This window comes from Marmota marmota, unplaced genomic scaffold, assembly GCF_001458135.2.
Source record: "Marmota marmota marmota unplaced genomic scaffold, marMar, whole genome shotgun sequence".
Classification (NCBI taxonomy): Eukaryota; Metazoa; Chordata; class Mammalia; order Rodentia; family Sciuridae; genus Marmota; species Marmota marmota.
Genome location: NW_025999863.1, coordinates 4,383,584 through 4,401,471, shown reverse-complemented (window position 1 = coordinate 4,401,471; position 17,888 = coordinate 4,383,584). Strand labels below are relative to the sequence as shown.

General features: G+C 50.6%; 1 protein-coding gene across 1 annotated transcript in view; it reads right to left on the bottom strand.

The window, feature by feature from the left end:
* Nucleotides 1–749: 749 nt before the first annotated feature.
* The window catches only part of Adgre1 (adhesion G protein-coupled receptor E1), a 38,321-nt gene continuing 21,182 nt past the window's right edge, over nucleotides 750–17,888 (bottom strand). Inside the window, exons 13-22 of the mRNA XM_048811004.1 lie at nucleotides 15,329–15,473; nucleotides 12,830–13,029; nucleotides 11,702–11,872; nucleotides 9,750–9,944; nucleotides 8,800–9,035; nucleotides 7,595–7,661; nucleotides 5,847–5,938; nucleotides 3,519–3,687; nucleotides 3,132–3,236; nucleotides 750–2,059 (exon numbers count right to left, since the gene is read on the bottom strand). Of these exons, the coding sequence (XP_048666961.1) occupies nucleotides 2,054–2,059; nucleotides 3,132–3,236; nucleotides 3,519–3,687; nucleotides 5,847–5,938; nucleotides 7,595–7,661; nucleotides 8,800–9,035; nucleotides 9,750–9,944; nucleotides 11,702–11,872; nucleotides 12,830–13,029; nucleotides 15,329–15,473 (1,386 nt within the window). The 3' untranslated portion in view covers nucleotides 750–2,053. The remainder of the gene's footprint in view (nucleotides 2,060–3,131; nucleotides 3,237–3,518; nucleotides 3,688–5,846; nucleotides 5,939–7,594; nucleotides 7,662–8,799; nucleotides 9,036–9,749; nucleotides 9,945–11,701; nucleotides 11,873–12,829; nucleotides 13,030–15,328; nucleotides 15,474–17,888) is intronic.

Sequence of the window (17,888 nt, the reverse complement as noted above, 5' to 3'; positions counted from 1 at the left end):
ACAGAGGGGGGTTTGAGTGCGTGGGCCATCCTGCAGCTAACATTTGTTCGGCCTGCCCTGCACCTAACAGGGTGGGCTCTCGCCACCAGGTGAGGATGCAGGAGTGGACGCAGAGAGAGGGAAGCGCGCGCACACAGGCACATGCACACAGGGTTTTGAAACTTCTGCCTGAGCCCCACCTGCTCCCACTGTTGGCCAAGGCTGGCCGCAGATGCAAGCCCAGGCTCAGAGCAGGAGGAAGGGGTGTAGGAGGCTGAGGCCATCCTTGGAGCCCAGGACCCACTCAGCCTACCACCACTGGCCATGGTGACATGCCATCTCCTGCTTCCATGCCCCTTATATCTGTCACCTCTACATTGAGCACTCTGAACACAAGCCAGGAAGGCCCACCTGGATCACATGAAGCCCAAAGGATCCACCCAAACTCCTGCACTGTAGCCACCAGAATAGCAGAGGCTCCATCTGCTGAGTTTCCTGTTATCAAAGAGTTCAACACCTGATGTCACTCAGATGTCTCTCAGCTAGTGCATTGCTACAGTCCTAAGTGCCAAGGTGACTCAAAGTAAATGTATAGTATCATCTTGCAAAGGGAGAAAAGGGAAGGGATGAAAGGTCTGGAAGAGGAGCTTTGTGTTCAAGAACTCAGAAGCCAGCTCGGACACCTGTAGCTGTGTGACCTTGGGATAGGCTTTTAACCTCTCTGAGCCTCAGTGTTCTCATCTTCAAGAATGAGAGTGATCATCCGTTCATTCAGTCAGTCATCCAACATCTTTATTAAGAATCTAGTACGTGCAAATATCCATCCTGCTGGAGACACATTTTAAGTTGGACACACCAATAAAAGAGAAAGTACAATACGGGGTGACAAAACATGAGGTTCATGGGGTCGTTCAAAGATGATACCGCATCCTACCCCAGCCAATGCAAAGAACTCTTCCTACTAGAAGCGTGATTAAACCAAGTCTCAGGGAAAGTAGAAATTAGCAATTTTGAGGGGAGGTTTCCAAGGAAGAGAAGCCAGGTGCAGAGACTTAGATTCAAGAGGAGAAGGCTTTCCTCCCGGCTTCCAGGATACACCTGCTATCAGCCTGGTGAGCAGAGGGACGTCCTGACACCTCAGATGCCCAAGTTCATCCACATCTCCTGGGGTCACGTTAAAATTCAGGCTCTGAGCTGTAGGTCCGGGGTGTGGTCTGAGGCGGGGCTCGTTTTGCCAGCAAAGCTCTGGAGTGATGTGATGTTGCTGGTCCGTGGACCACACTCTGCATAGGGAGGTTTTCGAGTGCCCACTGAAGGGAGGTTGTCTACAATTTGAATTCTCACCCCTCTTCTCTCCCCTAAGCACCCAAGATTTGATGAACAGGGCTGATAATTTTCTGAGCAGAGAACCCTACCCAAGTCACAGGGAAGTTTCTGCCAGAAACAAGGGGGTATTGGTTCCCTGGACACCCTGGAAACCAAGGCATTTGCCAAAGGGTGTTGTCACCAAGTGCTTCTCTTCAAGAAACACTGGACTCTGTTCCATCGAAGGCTCCCAATCACCAGTCAAATTCTGTTAATTTTCTGTGTGAAAGACGCCTCTGCCTGTGTACGGAGGAACTTCCACCAGGTTTTATTGATCATTTCTTTAAAAGCAGGGAGAGCATGTGTCTCATGGTAACTCGCTCAGACAACCAGTCACTTCCTGAAACCTGCTCTATGCCAGGCACGTGACATGTGCAGAGGCCACACTCAGACCCCTGAACCAACCAACGCAGGAGAAAAACAATGTAGCCACCTGTCCTCAGTCCTACTTTGCACTGCGATCATTTCCAACAACTCTGGAAATACAGGGAGTTGCAAGCTACAGAGGATAAACAGTAATTTGCAGCAGAAACTCTTGATTCTCACCAGTGCATGAGACCCCCGTCCCCACCCATCCCGAGAGTTCAGAGCTGGTGGGATCTTGCATCTCCATAGCAGGCAGAGAAGGGAAATCAGACCAGGCTCCTGCAGGCACTTAAAATTCTCGAAGGCTGTTCCAGGATAGTGTATGAGAAAGCAGGAAAGCACTTTAACCCTGGTAGAGAGAAGAGAAAACTTCTTCAGAGTCTGAAAGTGAGTACAAAGGTCGTATCTACAGCCATGGGTCTTTCCAAAATGCACGGAGATAAATATAGTGGCAGAGACGACAAGGATAAACCTGCTGAGAAACCATTGCCCTCAGATTGGCAGGCACTGCTAGCTACCCAAAGCCATTCCCAGCCTCCCCACCCCAGGTTTCTCCCATTCTAGAAGCTATAAATCAAACACTTGTTTTGTTTTCAGATTCCTGTGCAAGCAGCAATGGTCACATTACATAGTTCTAACCAATTAAGTGAAGAAAAATCTGGGAAAGTTTTTGCTTCCTGCTAAAGAGAGAAGCAAGAAAAGAGAATTGCTTCTGCCCCATTCCTCTTCTTGCCTTGAGCATAGCTGTGATGTCTGGAGTTGTGACAGCTATGATAAAAAGTCAACATGATGATGATTAAGGGGAAAACTATGCAAAGCCTTCCTCTCCCGCTGCTGGCGGAACGTCACACATGCAGAGCATTGCTGTGTCGCTGAGCTACACCCCAGCACACAGACCCTAGATCTTTTACAACATCGCTAAGAAATAGAAGCAATTCAACAACACCTAATGCTGGACTCTTTTCATCAAGAAAAATAATTCCTGTATAATTAAGCCACTGGATCTTGGTGACATCCAGCCAAAGCTGGCATCCTCCTGTGGTGTGATAAGAGGTAATCAATTCTCTTTGTGCTGTCGTTCTTGCAACTGTTTTCTGAACATTTCTGTACCATTTGTCTTTGTATTATTGCAGGGATCATGTTCTTGGCATTTTTAAAACCAGTTATAACATCGACCTGGGCCCCTTGTTGATTAATGAATAGAATAAAACCCTTAACCCATGCTCATCTTATATCTGTGCAAGTCGAAATTTCACCCTTTCTTAAGTTGCTCAGCTAGTGCGGGGCAGAGCCGTGATTCAAGCCCACGCAGCCTGGCTCCTGCCCTGGCCTCCTGGGGCCGCCTGCTGTGGTGATGCCCAGCGTCACAGCGCAGCACCCATCCCTCTGACCAGTGCCCGTGGAGCACAGCAGACTCTCACCGTCTTGGACGAGGAGGGCATGGAGGACAGCAGGATGCCCGAGGTCTGGGACTGGGAGCTGGGCTTGGTCTTCCTGGTGAGCCACCTCCTGTACTCTTCTCGTACCTGAGACAGAGACACAGCACGGGAGGACAGGAGGATGGGTACTCCTGGACCCAGCAAGATTCTGCCCCAGGCATGTCAGGTGGGTGGATGTGGGCGGAGGTGGGTGGAGGGATGGAGGTGGAGGGGGGTGGATGGGGGGGCAGAGGTGGGTGAAGGGAGGTGGGGTGGAGGGTCGGGTGGGTGAATGGGTGTGGAGGTGGGAGGTCTGGTGGGTAGAGGTGGGGGCATGGAGGTGGGGGTCTAATGGGTGGATTGGTGTGGACGGGGGCTGCAGCCACATACCTGGCGGCTGAGCAGACAGTGGATGATGAAGATGAATGTCCCCTGCAGGCTGTTGATGATGGTGAACAGGTACGCCATGATGCTCGCCATCTGTCCAATCTGGAAGAAGCCCAACACCCAGGGGCAGCCCAGGATGAAGAATTGGGCAAATGCTTTGAAGGTCAGCAACCTGTTGGGGGAGAGTTGCAGGCGTGTGATCATTGGGCTGGCGCTGTCCTGGGGCCGCACTCCCAGGGCTGTCTGAGCTGCCACCTGGCGAGGACACAGCTGGCCTGCAATCCTCATGCTCAGAGATGGAGAAGTCAGATCCCAGAGGCAGTTAAAATGCAGCCCGCCTAAGGTTCACCTGGTACAAAGATGTGTGGGTACATTTAACAAGGTTTCATTTGCAGTACTGAAAGACCTCAAGGACCCACCTTCTAAACGGCACATGTTAAATGAACTGTGGACCCATATATAAGATGACATGAAGCATTTCTTTTATTGAGGTAAAATTTGCCTAAGATACAGTTCACCATTTTGACTACTTAAAGTATGCAATTTAGTTGACACTGGGTACATTCACAACTTCATGCAATCATCCCCACTCTGTACCTCCACCTTGATTTTATCATCTCAAAAGAGAAACTCTGTAGCTATTGAACAGTCATTTCCCATTCCAACTGCCCCAGGAGGAAACCACCCAAACACAACAGATGAGTGGATAAATAAATGTGGTATATCCATTCAGTGGAGTAGTATTGCACCGTGAAAAGAAGGAGCTCTGACCCACAATAGGCGGTGCGCGAGCCCTGCAAGAGAGAAGCTGACTCAGACCAGCCACTGTGCGGGTCCATTATGCAGAACGTCCAGAATAGCGGGTGCCTAAGACAGACAGGGGTTCTCAAGCCACTTTTAAAAATGAGACAAGAGCAGTAATCGGGTATTTGGGGTAAAGATCCAGATCTGGATCAGGCGCCTGCATTCCTCTTCTGACTGATCCCTTCACTCGCTCAGGGAGTTATTGACCCTCACTTGCCTCAGTTTCCTGGCTTTGATAAAGTGAGGATCATACAAAGGCTTGCTCTAGAGGTAGGAAGGTGAATGGACACACCGCCGGGTGCTTGGAACAGAGATCCGCACAGAACACGCATCTCTGTGGGTTGCTGTCAGCTGAGATGACCGTATATGAGCTGTGTCACAGCACAAAGCAAACCTCAGAGCAGCGTGCACGGGGCCTCTCCCCTGCGGGAGGAGGGCACGTGGGTGGCGTAGAATGCTTCACCTGGCCCAGACCTGGAGACCCGGGGCTCCCAGGAAAGTGCTCACAGGACGGAGCTGCCTGGGTACCAGGGGCTGTGAACACGCCCGGGGAAGCAGGCTGTCACCGTGGGTGCCGAACTCTGAACGTACCCAAAGCCACCTCTGAAAGGTTGAAGTGGGGAATTTCACTTTATATGGAGAAGACTATTTAAATTTTTGTTCTACTTATGTTTTAACTTTTATATTACTTTAAAATTTTTTGCAGTGGGTAAAGAGGAGTTAGACATGCACAGGGAGAGAAGAAAAGACTATTCCAAGATCACCGACCATCAAGTCTAGATAATGTCTGGTTGTGGCAAGATCTGAAGATGAACCTAGCTGAGCGAGGAAGTCCAGGGACACAGAGGATGACCATCTCTAACATGAGATGGAAAATGGAACCCGACAGTGAGATGGTGTACTTCACCTACTAAATCAGCAAAAAAAAGAAAAACCACAGAAACGACCGTAAGCCCAGTGCTGGCAATGCTGCAGCTAAACGGGCACTACTGGGACTGGACGAGAATTTCCTGGAAGCTGACCTGCAACCTGTATTTAAGGCATTTTGATTCAACTTACTCTTGGATTCAAGCAGTTTCACACTTAAACTGGTAGAATTTAAAAGCCACAATGTGCAAAGATTCACCTACCTGGGTAGTCAAGGTAGTATCATTTATAATAGCAAAAACAATTCAGAAATAATTTATATTCATGAATAAGGAATGATTTAAATAAGTTCTGCTTCTTCCTTACACCAAAATGCCAAGCATAAAATACCCATGTTGTAGAAGAATCTCTAGTTTAAAGTGGGAAAGTAGCCATGACATCATTAACAAAAAAATACATATAAAAGTAAAATAATATGAATCTGTTTCTTATGACTATGCACACGTGCGTACTCACAGAGAATGTATTATTTGTAGCACTCTATGAAACACTGTTCCTAAAACCACAGTAAATACATTATAAGCCACATAAAGCGAGAAATGTTAGTGTCCCCCGTCTGCAGAGGAGGGAAGCAAGCTTTAGGGAGTTTTGGAACCGCACCTGGTGTCTCTGAGCTTGGAGACCTCAGCGTTGACGCTGGAAAGCTTCTGCCTCAGGATGCACAGCGTCCAGGTGAGGAGGACGAAGTTGATCTACAGTGTCAAGCAGAAGGGGTCAAGGGATCGGCACATAAATGGTCAGCGGCTGGCATCGTTGGAACCAGAACTCTGACCCCTAGTCTCTAGCAAGCAATGGAGCAAGCCGGTGGCCCTGGCAGCAGTAGCCCAGCCCCCAGGGCTTAATACCCATGGCTTCCCTGCTCCCAATTCAGAAGACAGAAAGCGCCCCTATCCAGCACTCGGGACACCCGCTTCCCATCAGGCGGCCCTGGCTTCCCGGGCCGGACGGCCACTCGGGGCATGCCCAGCTCCTTTCAACATTTCCACACTCGGCTGCAGCCCCCCCACGCCCCTGCCAGCCCCAGGCTGTCCCCAATGCAGAGCTCTGTGGACTCCCCGGCTGCCCTCCCACAGCCATCTCAGAAGGAATCGCCTGTGAGCGTTCTCTCCTGTGGACGCTGGTCACTTCCACAGGGTGCGCCTCACAAGGGTGAGCTCGGGGAAAAAAAAATTCTGGAAAACAGAGGAGCAAAGTGACATTTTCTGTTGCCTTTAGCTCTTCACACAGAGGAGAGGGGAATCCAAGAGCAGGCAGGAGGAGAGGAGGAAGGCGATGTAACTCTGGACGCCCATGAGTGAGTTCAAGTCCACACGGCCTTCCTGAGGCTGGGAGGTGCTGGGGTGCAAAGTTTATTTAAAGTTGTTCCGCACTGTTGCTCTCTGTCACGGGGCGAATTGGATCACTCCTCCCCCAAGAGACGCATCGAAGCCCTGACTCCCAGGACCTCAGGATGGGACCTTATTTGGAGGCAGGGACATCACAGGGGGCATCAAGTTAAGATGAGGTCACCGGGGTAGGTCCCCATCTACATAATGGGTGTGTCCTTATCCATTGGGGAAATTTAGTGACAGAGACAAACACAAGAGAGAGAAGACCGTGTGGGAGACACGGAGAGAAGATGGCCATCCACACCAGGGTAGCCATCCTCAGGCCCCCAGAAGAAGAGAACCCTCCTGCTCTCAGGGGTGTGGCCCTCCATTTCAAGTCTCCAGAACTAGGAGGCAATAAAGCCATGTTGCTCCGTGGTCTAGAGCTCTAGAAAACTAGGACACGTCTCCCCAAATCCACTAGACATCGGAGCAGGCCTCCTGGAGGGATAGATCCTCAGGCTTCCCAAGTTGGAGATGGTTCAAAAATGAGCTCACATGACACAAGGAATCCTGCCGCCCTGTGGGTCAGCCAGAGAAAGGTCATCTGCAGACACTGCGAAGGCCGAATGGAGGCAGAGGCGGGGTTCAGAACCCCCGGCCTCCCCTTGCCGCCACCCATCATTTTTCAGCTGGTCTCACTCCTTGCTCCTCCACGACACCACCACTGCCCTTAATGTCCTTTCAGCCCCCCGTCATTCTGCATCTGTACCTGGGAGACCCTGGGAGACCCTGGGAGACCCTGCACCATTCCCTGGAGCATAAAGATTGCAGTTGCTCCAAAGGCTTTTGCGTTCCAGCCTGAAAGTCATACGTCAAAGAAATTACTCTCTAACTCGGAAATCTCAAGTCTCGAGGAGACAAGAGAGCTCCTGAGGGCAGCAAGGAACCTTCTTGCCTTTGCCCTCTCCTGGCCCTTCCTGACCGCCCGGGTCTCCTGCCTCCTGCTCCAAGACATTCTTCACCAAATAATTTTCTTACCAGTATGATCACGGACACCGGCCCCAGAAAACTCCAGATGAAGCCTCTGGCTGTGCTGAGCCAGCAGCTGTGGAGAGAAACAGGAGGGGTGAGCAGAGTCCTGGCCGCACGGCTGTTCCTGTCCCTGCTCATGCTCGGATGGAGGAGGCTGGGAGGTGAGACTGAGGTGAGAACTCTCACCATGGGGCAGGTTGCTTGTGGTTCCTCTGGACTCTGGTGCCTGCTTTGCAGACCTTCCACCTGCACAGATGTTCCTGAAATGCTGGCCTAGTGCTGTCTGGGAAGCACGTCCTCAGTGCGGAACCTCTGCAGTCCCTTGTCCCTCTCTGCACGACCCCCACGGATACAACAGATCTGATGTCATTCAGATCTCAGCTCAGGGGCCCATTCCATGCAGGAGCTGCTCCTGACCATCCTTAGCCAAGAATCCCAACCTAGACCCTCTCTATCAGTGCTCGCTGCACGGTTAAAAATGGCGGCTGTTCTATCCTAACTTGTCTTGTTAGTTGTCTGGGTCTTTCTGCCCCTGCTCGATTATGAACTGCACGAGAATTTGGGGCTTGAGTGTTTTGTTCTTCTCTTTAATAAACCAGCACCCAGCAGCAAGCCTGGCCTGGACCAGGGCATTCCGTGATTGTTTCTTAACGGGAAGGAAGGGGGGAAGAAGATGGAAGCTGTAGGAGGGGGAACCTAATTGAGGGGAGGGGTTCTGGGGGACTAGGTACTGTCCCAGGCGTACCCCTCTCTCTCCTCTTCCTCACTCTCTCCCTCATGCCATGAGGTTAGCACCCTTCCTCCACCATGCCCTCCGCCATGAGGTCTCCACCTCACTGCAGGCCTGAAAGCAATGGAGCCAGCTCACCATGGACTGAAACCTCTGAAACTGCAAGCCCAAAAGCCAAACTACACCTTTTCTCCCTTAAGTTGATTCTCTCAGGTGTTTTGTCACAGCAACAAAAAAGCTGACTACACACATATGTGCACACTCACGCACACACACCAAAAGGAAAATAATCACATCAGGCCAACTAGCTGTCCTCTCCCTGGAATGGGACACTCAAGTAGTAGTGACACCTGGGTTTGTAAAATGCACCACCCACGCGACTGCGCACAACAGCTCTGACCTCAGCAGGACTACTGCTGCAGTTATTGCTCTTCCTGAACCTGGCAGTAGGGTCTTCAGGAAGAGAAACCTTGTCACTTACCGGTTATGCGTCCCATAGCCCTGGAGGTACATGCTGGCAGAGATGGCCACCACCAGCCCTGGGAACCCGTAGCCAAAGGCACAGAGGTACAGCATGCTGATGTTGTGGGAGCTGAAGTAGTTCACCACCTTCAGGTTTCTGACCATCAGGAAGAGGGTCACGGCCTCCACCAGCGTCCAGGAGAAGCAGGCCAGGAAAAGGTAGTGGAGGCACCCGGCAATGATGGCACAGCCCGTCTGCAGAGCAGGCAGAGTCAGGCTCCCCCACAGAGAGAAGGGGCAGGGGGCCCTGAGAGTGCTGAGGGAGGCCCCCTGCATCTAGCCCCCGGGGGCAGGAAGCTAAGCACCCCACGGAGACGGAGGGGGCCCTGCACAAAGCCAGCTGCTCCTTCAGGGAAGCCCAGCACCTACTGTGCGGTGGCAGGTGGGGCTGGCCTACTGTGGTCAGTGCGGTGAGGGAGGTGGACACACACACAGGAGTTAGCACCGTTTAACGCGCTGGGAGAGAAAGCAGCAGAGAGCGCCACAGGAGGACAGGTCCTCGGCCACCCCACCGTGCTGTTCACATTCACGACACGGTTGTCTCATTTCCGTTGGGGGATGAGGGTTGTCCTGTGCCACCTCATGTACTACCTTGTGTCACCTCCTCCTGTGATGACAGTCAGAAACATCCCTGGACATTGCCAAGTCTCCCAAGGGGCAAAACGCCCACAGGTGAGGACCGCTGGCCAAGACAGGAATAGGAGGGACCACCTCCCGACACGGTGGGGGAAGTGATCTGAAGCTGACTGCCACACAGGAAGCCGTCAGCTAGGTGAGCAGCTGGGAGCCGGGCAGCAGGAAAGGGGCCCAGCACGTGCAAAGGCCCTGAGGGAGGGAGCTGGGTAGGGCGGAGCAGACACAGACTGGCAGAGGAAGGGGCTGGAAGGGGACACAGCTTAGGGGTTTGACCTGGTTGTCCGTCTTGTCTACACCGGTGAGGAAGAGAATCTTGGCCAGGAAGAGACACACGCAGAGATGCAGGTGGAGGGAGGTGTTGCGGCTGCGAATGGCACGGCACAGCAGGAAGGTGGCAATGGCCAGGACAAGGCACACCAGGGAGAGGCTCAGGCCCACGAGGCTAATGATTTCCAAGGAGACCGCCACCTGCCAGAAAGGAGATCTGCCGCTGGCCTCCGCAAGGAACAAGAATGCCCCAAGCAGGAAAGAAGAATTATCCAAATCCCGGATTGGAAGAAAGGGCTCAGCCTTTCCTCCCTCTGACACTCAGAATGACCTAGATACTGTCCACTGTCACCCTCAGCATCACTGCTCTCCTGGAGTGGGCTCACCCTGTGCATTTGGGCTGCATGTCCACAAACTACATTTCCCAGAATCCCTCGGGGCGAAGGTCCTGGTGTAACTTAGGTCCCCCACTGAGATGCATGCATAAAGTTCTGGAAGGCAGAAAGGAGGGAAATGCCAGCATTCTGCAGATAGGAGTGAGCCGTGGCTGGACACCATATTCCAACTATCCTGTCCCCGATGGCATGGGGACAGAATGGACATGAGGACATCTGCTTCTGACCTCTGGAATAAGCCACAGGATAGGGGTGACCTTGAAGCCAAAGTCCAAGAATCAGCCTCCTAACTTCAACTCCTCCTGCTCTGTGACTGCGTGGGCTTTCAATGCCCTGCGTTAAATTCCTTTCTGCTTGAAAAACCTGGAGGGGTTTCTGCTGCCTCCCCTGAACCCCAACTGATCCCCAGACATTCAAGGATGCAGCAACCTCGGGGAGTGGAAATGACAAGCTAAATCCTTCTATGCCCTCTTTTCATAATTCATTTTAACATTATTCATAAGTTCATGACTTTCTCTGAGTTGAAGATAGGCCAGGCTCTCTCCCATGACCTCTTCTGTGTGATATTGTCACAAAGTACCCAAGAAAACTGATCAAAATTCTGCCAGTTTCTAATTGTATGATTTTGCATAAAATACCTAAGTCCTCGGTGCCTCAGTTTACTGATCTGTAAAAAGGAGGGTATTAATAGTAACTGCTTTTGGGGAGGGTTCAGAGAAAGCTTATAAATGTGCCGGTAACATTTTACACCCCGTGGAAGTGTGAGTTATTACTTTCTCCTCGTTCTCAGTTTTGAGATGAGAAAGCTGGCTTCAGCTCAGAGGTTGACTTGGCCAAGCAAATGCAGCTCTAAAGTGGCAGAGATGGGACTTGACGGGAGGCCAACCTTGCTCTGGATCCGTTCCTTTCAGTCCTGATCCACCGAATCTCCACCCGGAGCTTGGTGCCTCTCTGGCAGGGAACTGACCCTCGGCTCTGGCAGGATGGGCAGGGACACCCCAGCCTCTTTCCTCTACCTCATGGGCACGTTCACTGCGGCTCCCTTCATACCTCGTCTGCTCACGCACCCGCCACCCTCTCCCAGTGGACGCCTGTCCATTCCTGAAGCACAGCCTCTGCTCCATGTATATAGTGGAGTGAAAAGAGAAGTTTGGAGCCAGACAGCCCCCACCCCAGTTCAGATACCAGCTCCGTCAATAGCTAACCTCACAAGGAGGCAGGCTAGTGAGCCTCAACCTCCCAGCCTGTGAAACGGTCTAAGAATGATTAGCTGAAGACTAAAAGTCAGCCCACGATGGAATGCCCCCTAAACAAGACCTGCGGCTACCACGAAGCCTGCCCTGTGTGGGGTCACTATTTCTGATTTTATAGTTGAGCATCATGTTTCCCAACCAGACCATGAACTCCCAAAGGACGAGGCACGGCATCCATCCCTCTGACCCCCTGGCTCCCTCCCACCACACAAAACACCACAGGGGACACCCAGAAGACATTCCGTCAGTTTTTCCCGCTGGATTTGAAGCAGACACTCGGGGAGCCAGAGTACCCATCATCAGCACTGACCGGGAGCTCTTCAAGAGCCATGATGATGGCCAAGTTGGCCAGCCGGTCACAGCTGCAGACTGTGTGTGTCTCCAGAACTTTCAGGACCTCACAGCCGGCCGGCGTCCACCCACCATCCCCCACGTCTGAGCTCCAGGACACGCAGATGGGCCTCTCGGACTTCTGCTTCGGCTGGAAAAGCAAAGGGCTGGTCACCCGAGAGTTCCTCCCTAAAGGACTTGACGTGTTCCATGGGGAGAGGAGGAGGAGGAGAGGGATGCGCTGTCTCCAGAGCAGAGTTTCTGCCTCTGTGAACACACTGCCGTGCGGCTTCCTACTGTGCTCCTTCACACACCTCACCCTGCCGCTGCAGAACCCAAGAACGACATCACCTCGAGAGATGCTTCTCCAGCAGTGGCTTGGGTCATTGGCTTGAGTTGCAAGAAATGGTGGATGTTTGTTGCCCTGTAGTCCCCCATTAAAAATGAGCTAAGTCTACAAAACATTTACTACACGTCTGAAAATCACAGAAGAACCCAACGTTACCAGCACTTAGCAACCATAGGTGTGAGAGAGGTGAACGCTGATCAGGAGCACCCCGACTTGGTCATTACACGTGGTATGCATGTACCAAGTCATCTCACTTGTGGAAGCTGGAGAGGAGGAAGGACAAGGAAAATCGAGGGGGGCAGGCGGCTCACATGGAAAGCAGAGGAAGAAAAGGAAAGGAAGGGGTGGGGATGGGGTGCTGGGGAGGACAGTGGTCAAATGATGTGGTATGTTGGGTACACACAATAATAAGTGATGACAGATTCCACCATTATGCACGACTATGATGCAACAATGAAAAACGTGAAGAAAAAAATTATCACGCTGTCTAATTTAAAAACCTGATTCAAACATTACAGATGTTTCCATGGATTGAAACATCAAGTGGTACCCCTTTAATTTGTACAACTATGTTTTAATGTATCAATTAAAAAGTAAGTTTTTCAAGGCCCTGGAGGGAAGAGCATCATGCCAATGGACACTTCCGAGGCTCATCTGAACGGGGGAACTCAGCACAGGGTGCATGGGATTCCTCTGCACTATTTCTTACAACTGAATCTATGATTACTTCAAAATAAAAAGAGAGACCCCCTTCGCCACCTGAAGGTTCTCCAGGACATAGATGACAGGTTCCGAGAGGTTGTCCTTCTTCTCCCCGGTTATGATGCCCCCAACAATGCGAGAATTCATCCTCAGCCTCTGCTTGAAGTTGGCCCGGGGGCTCTGAGGGCCCTGGAAGAAGCGCTCATCTAAGACGGACTCCATGTTTGCAAAGGAGACAAAAGCCACCCCCGTGGACCCTGCAGATTCCCCCCAAAGAGAAGGAGAAAAACAGGAATCATTGGTTTGGTAGCTGTTGAAGCTGGCCCAACACAGGCACACACACACACACACACACACACACACACACACTGCTCTTCTGTGCTCCTTGCTGGGTTACTCAGGGCTGAAGGGTGAGTGAGGGTCAGATCCGTGACCCTCATCAGAACCACAGCATCTACAACAAAACATCCCGAGGGGCTGTGACCTGGAGAGACGTGTCTACACTTAACCCTAAACCTGGATTTGTGTTCTTAAGGGACAATGCTGCCTTTGGTGGGAAATAAGTTCTCCTCCCATCTTTAGGGTCTCTTTGGTGGGCTTCTCTCTGAATATGTGTGGTCTCCAGAGATGCTGTTCTAGGGTTGCTTCCTGTCCCCACCTGGCCACGGACAAAACCTCTGGAACTATGAGCCCCAAATAAACTTTCCCTCCTCTAATTTGCTCTGGTCAAGTATCGTGGTCACAGCACGAGAAGGAGACTAACATGTCTGCTTGGTACCTGTGCCTAGGAGTGCTTGCACTACAATGATGGTTAAGTACCTGTGACTGAGACTCTACTGCTCACATTGCTGAAAGTACCTACTGACAACCCACAGAGAAGAGCCTGCCAAGCCCAATACAGATGAGACCTGCACAATGGAAACACAGCCACGTGGGCGATTTTAAGTTGTCCAGTATTTACAGTTTTAAAAGTAAAGATAAAAAACAGGTAAATTAATTAATTGTAATGATATATTAACTCAATGTCCTCAAAATATTACCATATCAACGTGTAATTGAAATTTTTTAAAGTAAAAATATATTTTAAACTGGGCATGGTGTCCTGCACCTGTAATGCAGTTACCCAGGAGATGGAGGCAGGAGGATCATGAGTTTGAGATCAGCCTGGACAACATAGCGAGATCTTGTCACTAAATAAATAAATAAATAGATAGATAGATAGATAGATAAATACTTTTCTCCTTTTATGGCTGAATAGTCTTTCATTGTGTATACCACATTTTCCAAACTCCTGTCATTTGCAGCAATGGGACAATCCCAGAAGACGTTGCGTTAAGTGAAATAAGCCAGGCACACAGTGACGAACACCACGTGATCTCATCTGTAGAATCCAAGAAACGTTGACCTCGAGTAGAAAGTAGAATATGACAGCAGTCACCAGAGCTGGGGGTGCTGGGGATGGTGGTACAGAACCCTACGTTCATGTTAGATAGGAAGGACAAGTCCAAGGACTCTACCCTGCAGCACGTTGACCACAGCTAATGAGGACGTACCACATCCTAGAAAAACGTTGAGAGAGTGGCTGTGGAAAAAAGTGTCTTCACTACAAAATCGGCGACTCTGTGAGGTGTTGCACCTGTGGACCAGCTGGAGTATGACTTCCTCAAGGCACACGTGCTGCAAAACATCAGGCCGCATGCAACAAATGCACACCACTCTCTGTCCATTTTTTAAATAAAAGGTTGAAAATGTGTATTGATTACATTTGATTTTTTTAAAGCCCATACACAGGCTTACAAGTGAGATATTTTGCATCCTTATTTTTTTGTTCCAAGTCTTTGAAACACAGTGTGTAGCTTACACTTAGAGCACACTTCAATTCATCCTTGTCACCGTTCAGCCAAAGGTGGCCAGTGGCTACCATATGGGGTCCAGAAGGCCTGACCACTCCAGTATCGTGGGATTTTCCTTTTAATATTCAACTTCCCTGAGAACACAGGCCACTTCTGACTCCACTGCTCTTGATTTTCAACCACCTGGCATGAGTCTTGACACCTGGGAGGTGATTCACAGGTATTTGTAGATTGAATGTGCTGTGGTTTTAACCTGAAGTGTCCCCCAGAAGCTCATGGGTTGGAAGTGTGGTCGGTCCCCAATGCAGCAAGTTCCAGAGGTGGGGCTTTTGAGATCGTGAGGGCTCTGCCCTCAACATGGGATCAGTCCATTTCCACTTGACTGATAGCCAATTGGACTACTGGGAGGTAGGACCCAGTCAGAGGAAATAAGCCACTGTGGGCCTGCCCTGGGGGGTTTGTCTTGTCCCCAGCTCCTCTTGCCCCTGCTTCCCAGCTGCCATGAGCCGAGCCACCGTGCTCTTCCACGATGTTTCTGCCTTGGAGTCAGCTGACCATGGACTGAACCTCTACAACCAAGAGCCAAGAAAAACCTTTCCTCTTCTAAGCTGTTCTCCTCAGGTCTTTTGGTCACAGCAACAGAAAACTCACTCGCACAGAATGCCGCACAGCACCATGTGGGTTCTCAGGAGCGGGTCCGTACCTGAGGATCTAGATTCCTTGATCATGGAGCAACTGATCTTCATCCCATCCCCTTTGGCTTTCAGATAAAAGCCATTCTCCTCAAGGCAGTCCTCCTTGATAACTTTGCTCTCAATATCTAAAAAAAGAAAGGGAGAGAGCACATGTGGTCACCCAGAAAGTGGGTCTGAATTTGGTTTCTGCTCAAGAGAGGTACACATTCATAGTTGTGTGCAAAGGAAAGAACAGAAGGCCACTGCATCGTGGGCAAGGTCTTGAGCCCCTTGATGAGTGAAGAGGGACAGTAGCACCAAAGAAATGAGCCATCCAGCTGGAGCCTTAGAATCGAGCCCTTCCATCATGGGGATGCATCAGAGAGAGACGGAGTTCAAGTCAGCCACTGGACTTGGACCTAAAAGGTTCTGCAAGGGCCCATGTGTGGAAGGCTTGGCCCCATCCTGAGGTGCTACGGGAGGTGGTAGGAACTTTAAGAGGTGAGACTCAGTGGAAAGTCATTGGGGCTGGAAAGAGCTTTGGGGATCCCGTCCCCAGAGGTTCCCTCTCACTTTGCTTCCTAACTGCTAGGAGCTGAGCAGCTCCTTCCACGGCACGTCCCACCATGATGGGCTGTCACGCCACAGGACCAAGAGCAACAGGGCCAGCTGACCACTGGCTGAAACCACCAAGACTGCGAGTCAAAAGCTTTGCTCTCTGGGAACTGGTGTCCTGCGGGAATTTGTTTCACAGGTGAAAAGCCAACCAACACTGCAGTCCTGGCGGAAGGCAGCAGAGGGCGATCTTCTGGCTACTCCAAGTTCAGGCAAGTTTTCCAAGGCCAAGGGAGACCAGAAGGGTTCGGGCCAGCCCAGCATGGTGCACAGGGTCTGGTTCCGCATTGGGGTGGAGACAACTCAAATGCGGAAGCCACTGGGGTGCGGCTCAGAGGCACCGCACTTACCAGGTGTCCAAGAGGCCCTGGGTTCCATCCCCAGCACCACAAACAAAAAGAGGAGGATGGAGGGACCCAGAGGTCCCCTCTGCCACTCCCCAGCTGTGCATACTTGAGCAACAACTTTACCTGCGGGGCCTCCTATTTCTCATCAGTAACACGGCAATAGCGGCAGGGTCTATCCCATTGACTCTCCATGAAAATAGGAAAACGAAATCAGAGTACCTTTTCAAGACATACACCAGATAACGCCATGACCACGCCCAAATTCTCCAACGCCTGCCCTTCCCTCTCCTTCCAACAACAACCTAGGTTCCAACATTCATCTACAGAAGCTGCCTCTTTCTGTCTTTCTGGCCCCTTTCCCTACAGATCCACCCTCTTCTAGTCAATGCTGCCTCCTCCTGTTCCTTGGAATCGCCAGGTATTCCTGCAGTTGTTCTTCCTCCAGACCTTGATGCTGTTCCCTTACCCGAGGCCCCTGCCCCCCGAGACTCCCCTGTCCACACTATAGCAATGGCAACTCTCGCTCCTTAATCCTCTCAGACGTCCTCATCCTGCTGTATTTTTGTCAATTGTCTGGTATACCAGATGTCTGTTTGCTTATCATCTCTCTCATCTCACCAAAATATAGGACTCATGTTCACTAGTGGTGGAGGTCTCTTTTCCACTCATGGCTTTCTGGGGATCCATTAGAATAAAATTCCTGGATTTAAAGGACTGACTGAGGCAGAAACTATGATCAGAACTGCAGGGGGCTGCTGCAAAAGATCTACAGCACTGTGTTCCCAAGTGGTCAGCTATCAAGCACATACCAGTCAGAAAAGGATCAGTCATGCAGCAGTAACAAACAGTCCCAAGTCTTGGTGGATTAAAAATAATAGCTAGGCCTGGGTGTGTGGCTCAGTGGTAGAGCACTTGCCTAGCATGTGTGAGGCACAGGGTTCAATCCTCAGCACCACATAAAAATAAATAAATAAATAAATAAATAAAATTTATGTCCATCTACAACTAAAAAAAAATTAAAAAATAATAATAGCTATTTCTCAGTAATGTTTTGTATCCACTGAAAGTTGACTTGGGTTCCTGTTTTTTATTATCTTATCTCTGGGACCCAAGCTATTGGAGCAACATGAGAGGAAACACTTTCCAGTCACTAAGAAAGAAGGAAAAAATGTTCTGGAAGGTCTCACACCAGCAACTATGGCCTGAATTAGTCACAAAATTCTACCTAACCCCATTGCAGGAAACACAGTCCTACTGTGGGCCCAGTGGGGACAGTTGCAAATATTTACACACAGTAAATGACCATCATTCCCTAACCCTGTATGTAGTAGACAGCCACAAATGTTTGTTGAATGAGTTAATGGCCCTTGAGTTGTCCACCCTTGGCACAGTGCCCGGCCCTCACAGACATTCAATAAGTGGAAAAGTCCTTAGTATAATTAGACTTGCTTTGCTGTGAGTTCAGGAATTTGGGACAGTTGAGGAAAATACAGGTGGGAAAGCTCTGGAGGATCCATTGTCAAAGTCATCTCCTCCAGGCTGCTGTCTGAGGTTCCTTCTTGTGAGTGTGCCACACTTTGCTCATCCACTCATGTTTGAAAGACATCTGAGCTGTTTCCAGCTCCAA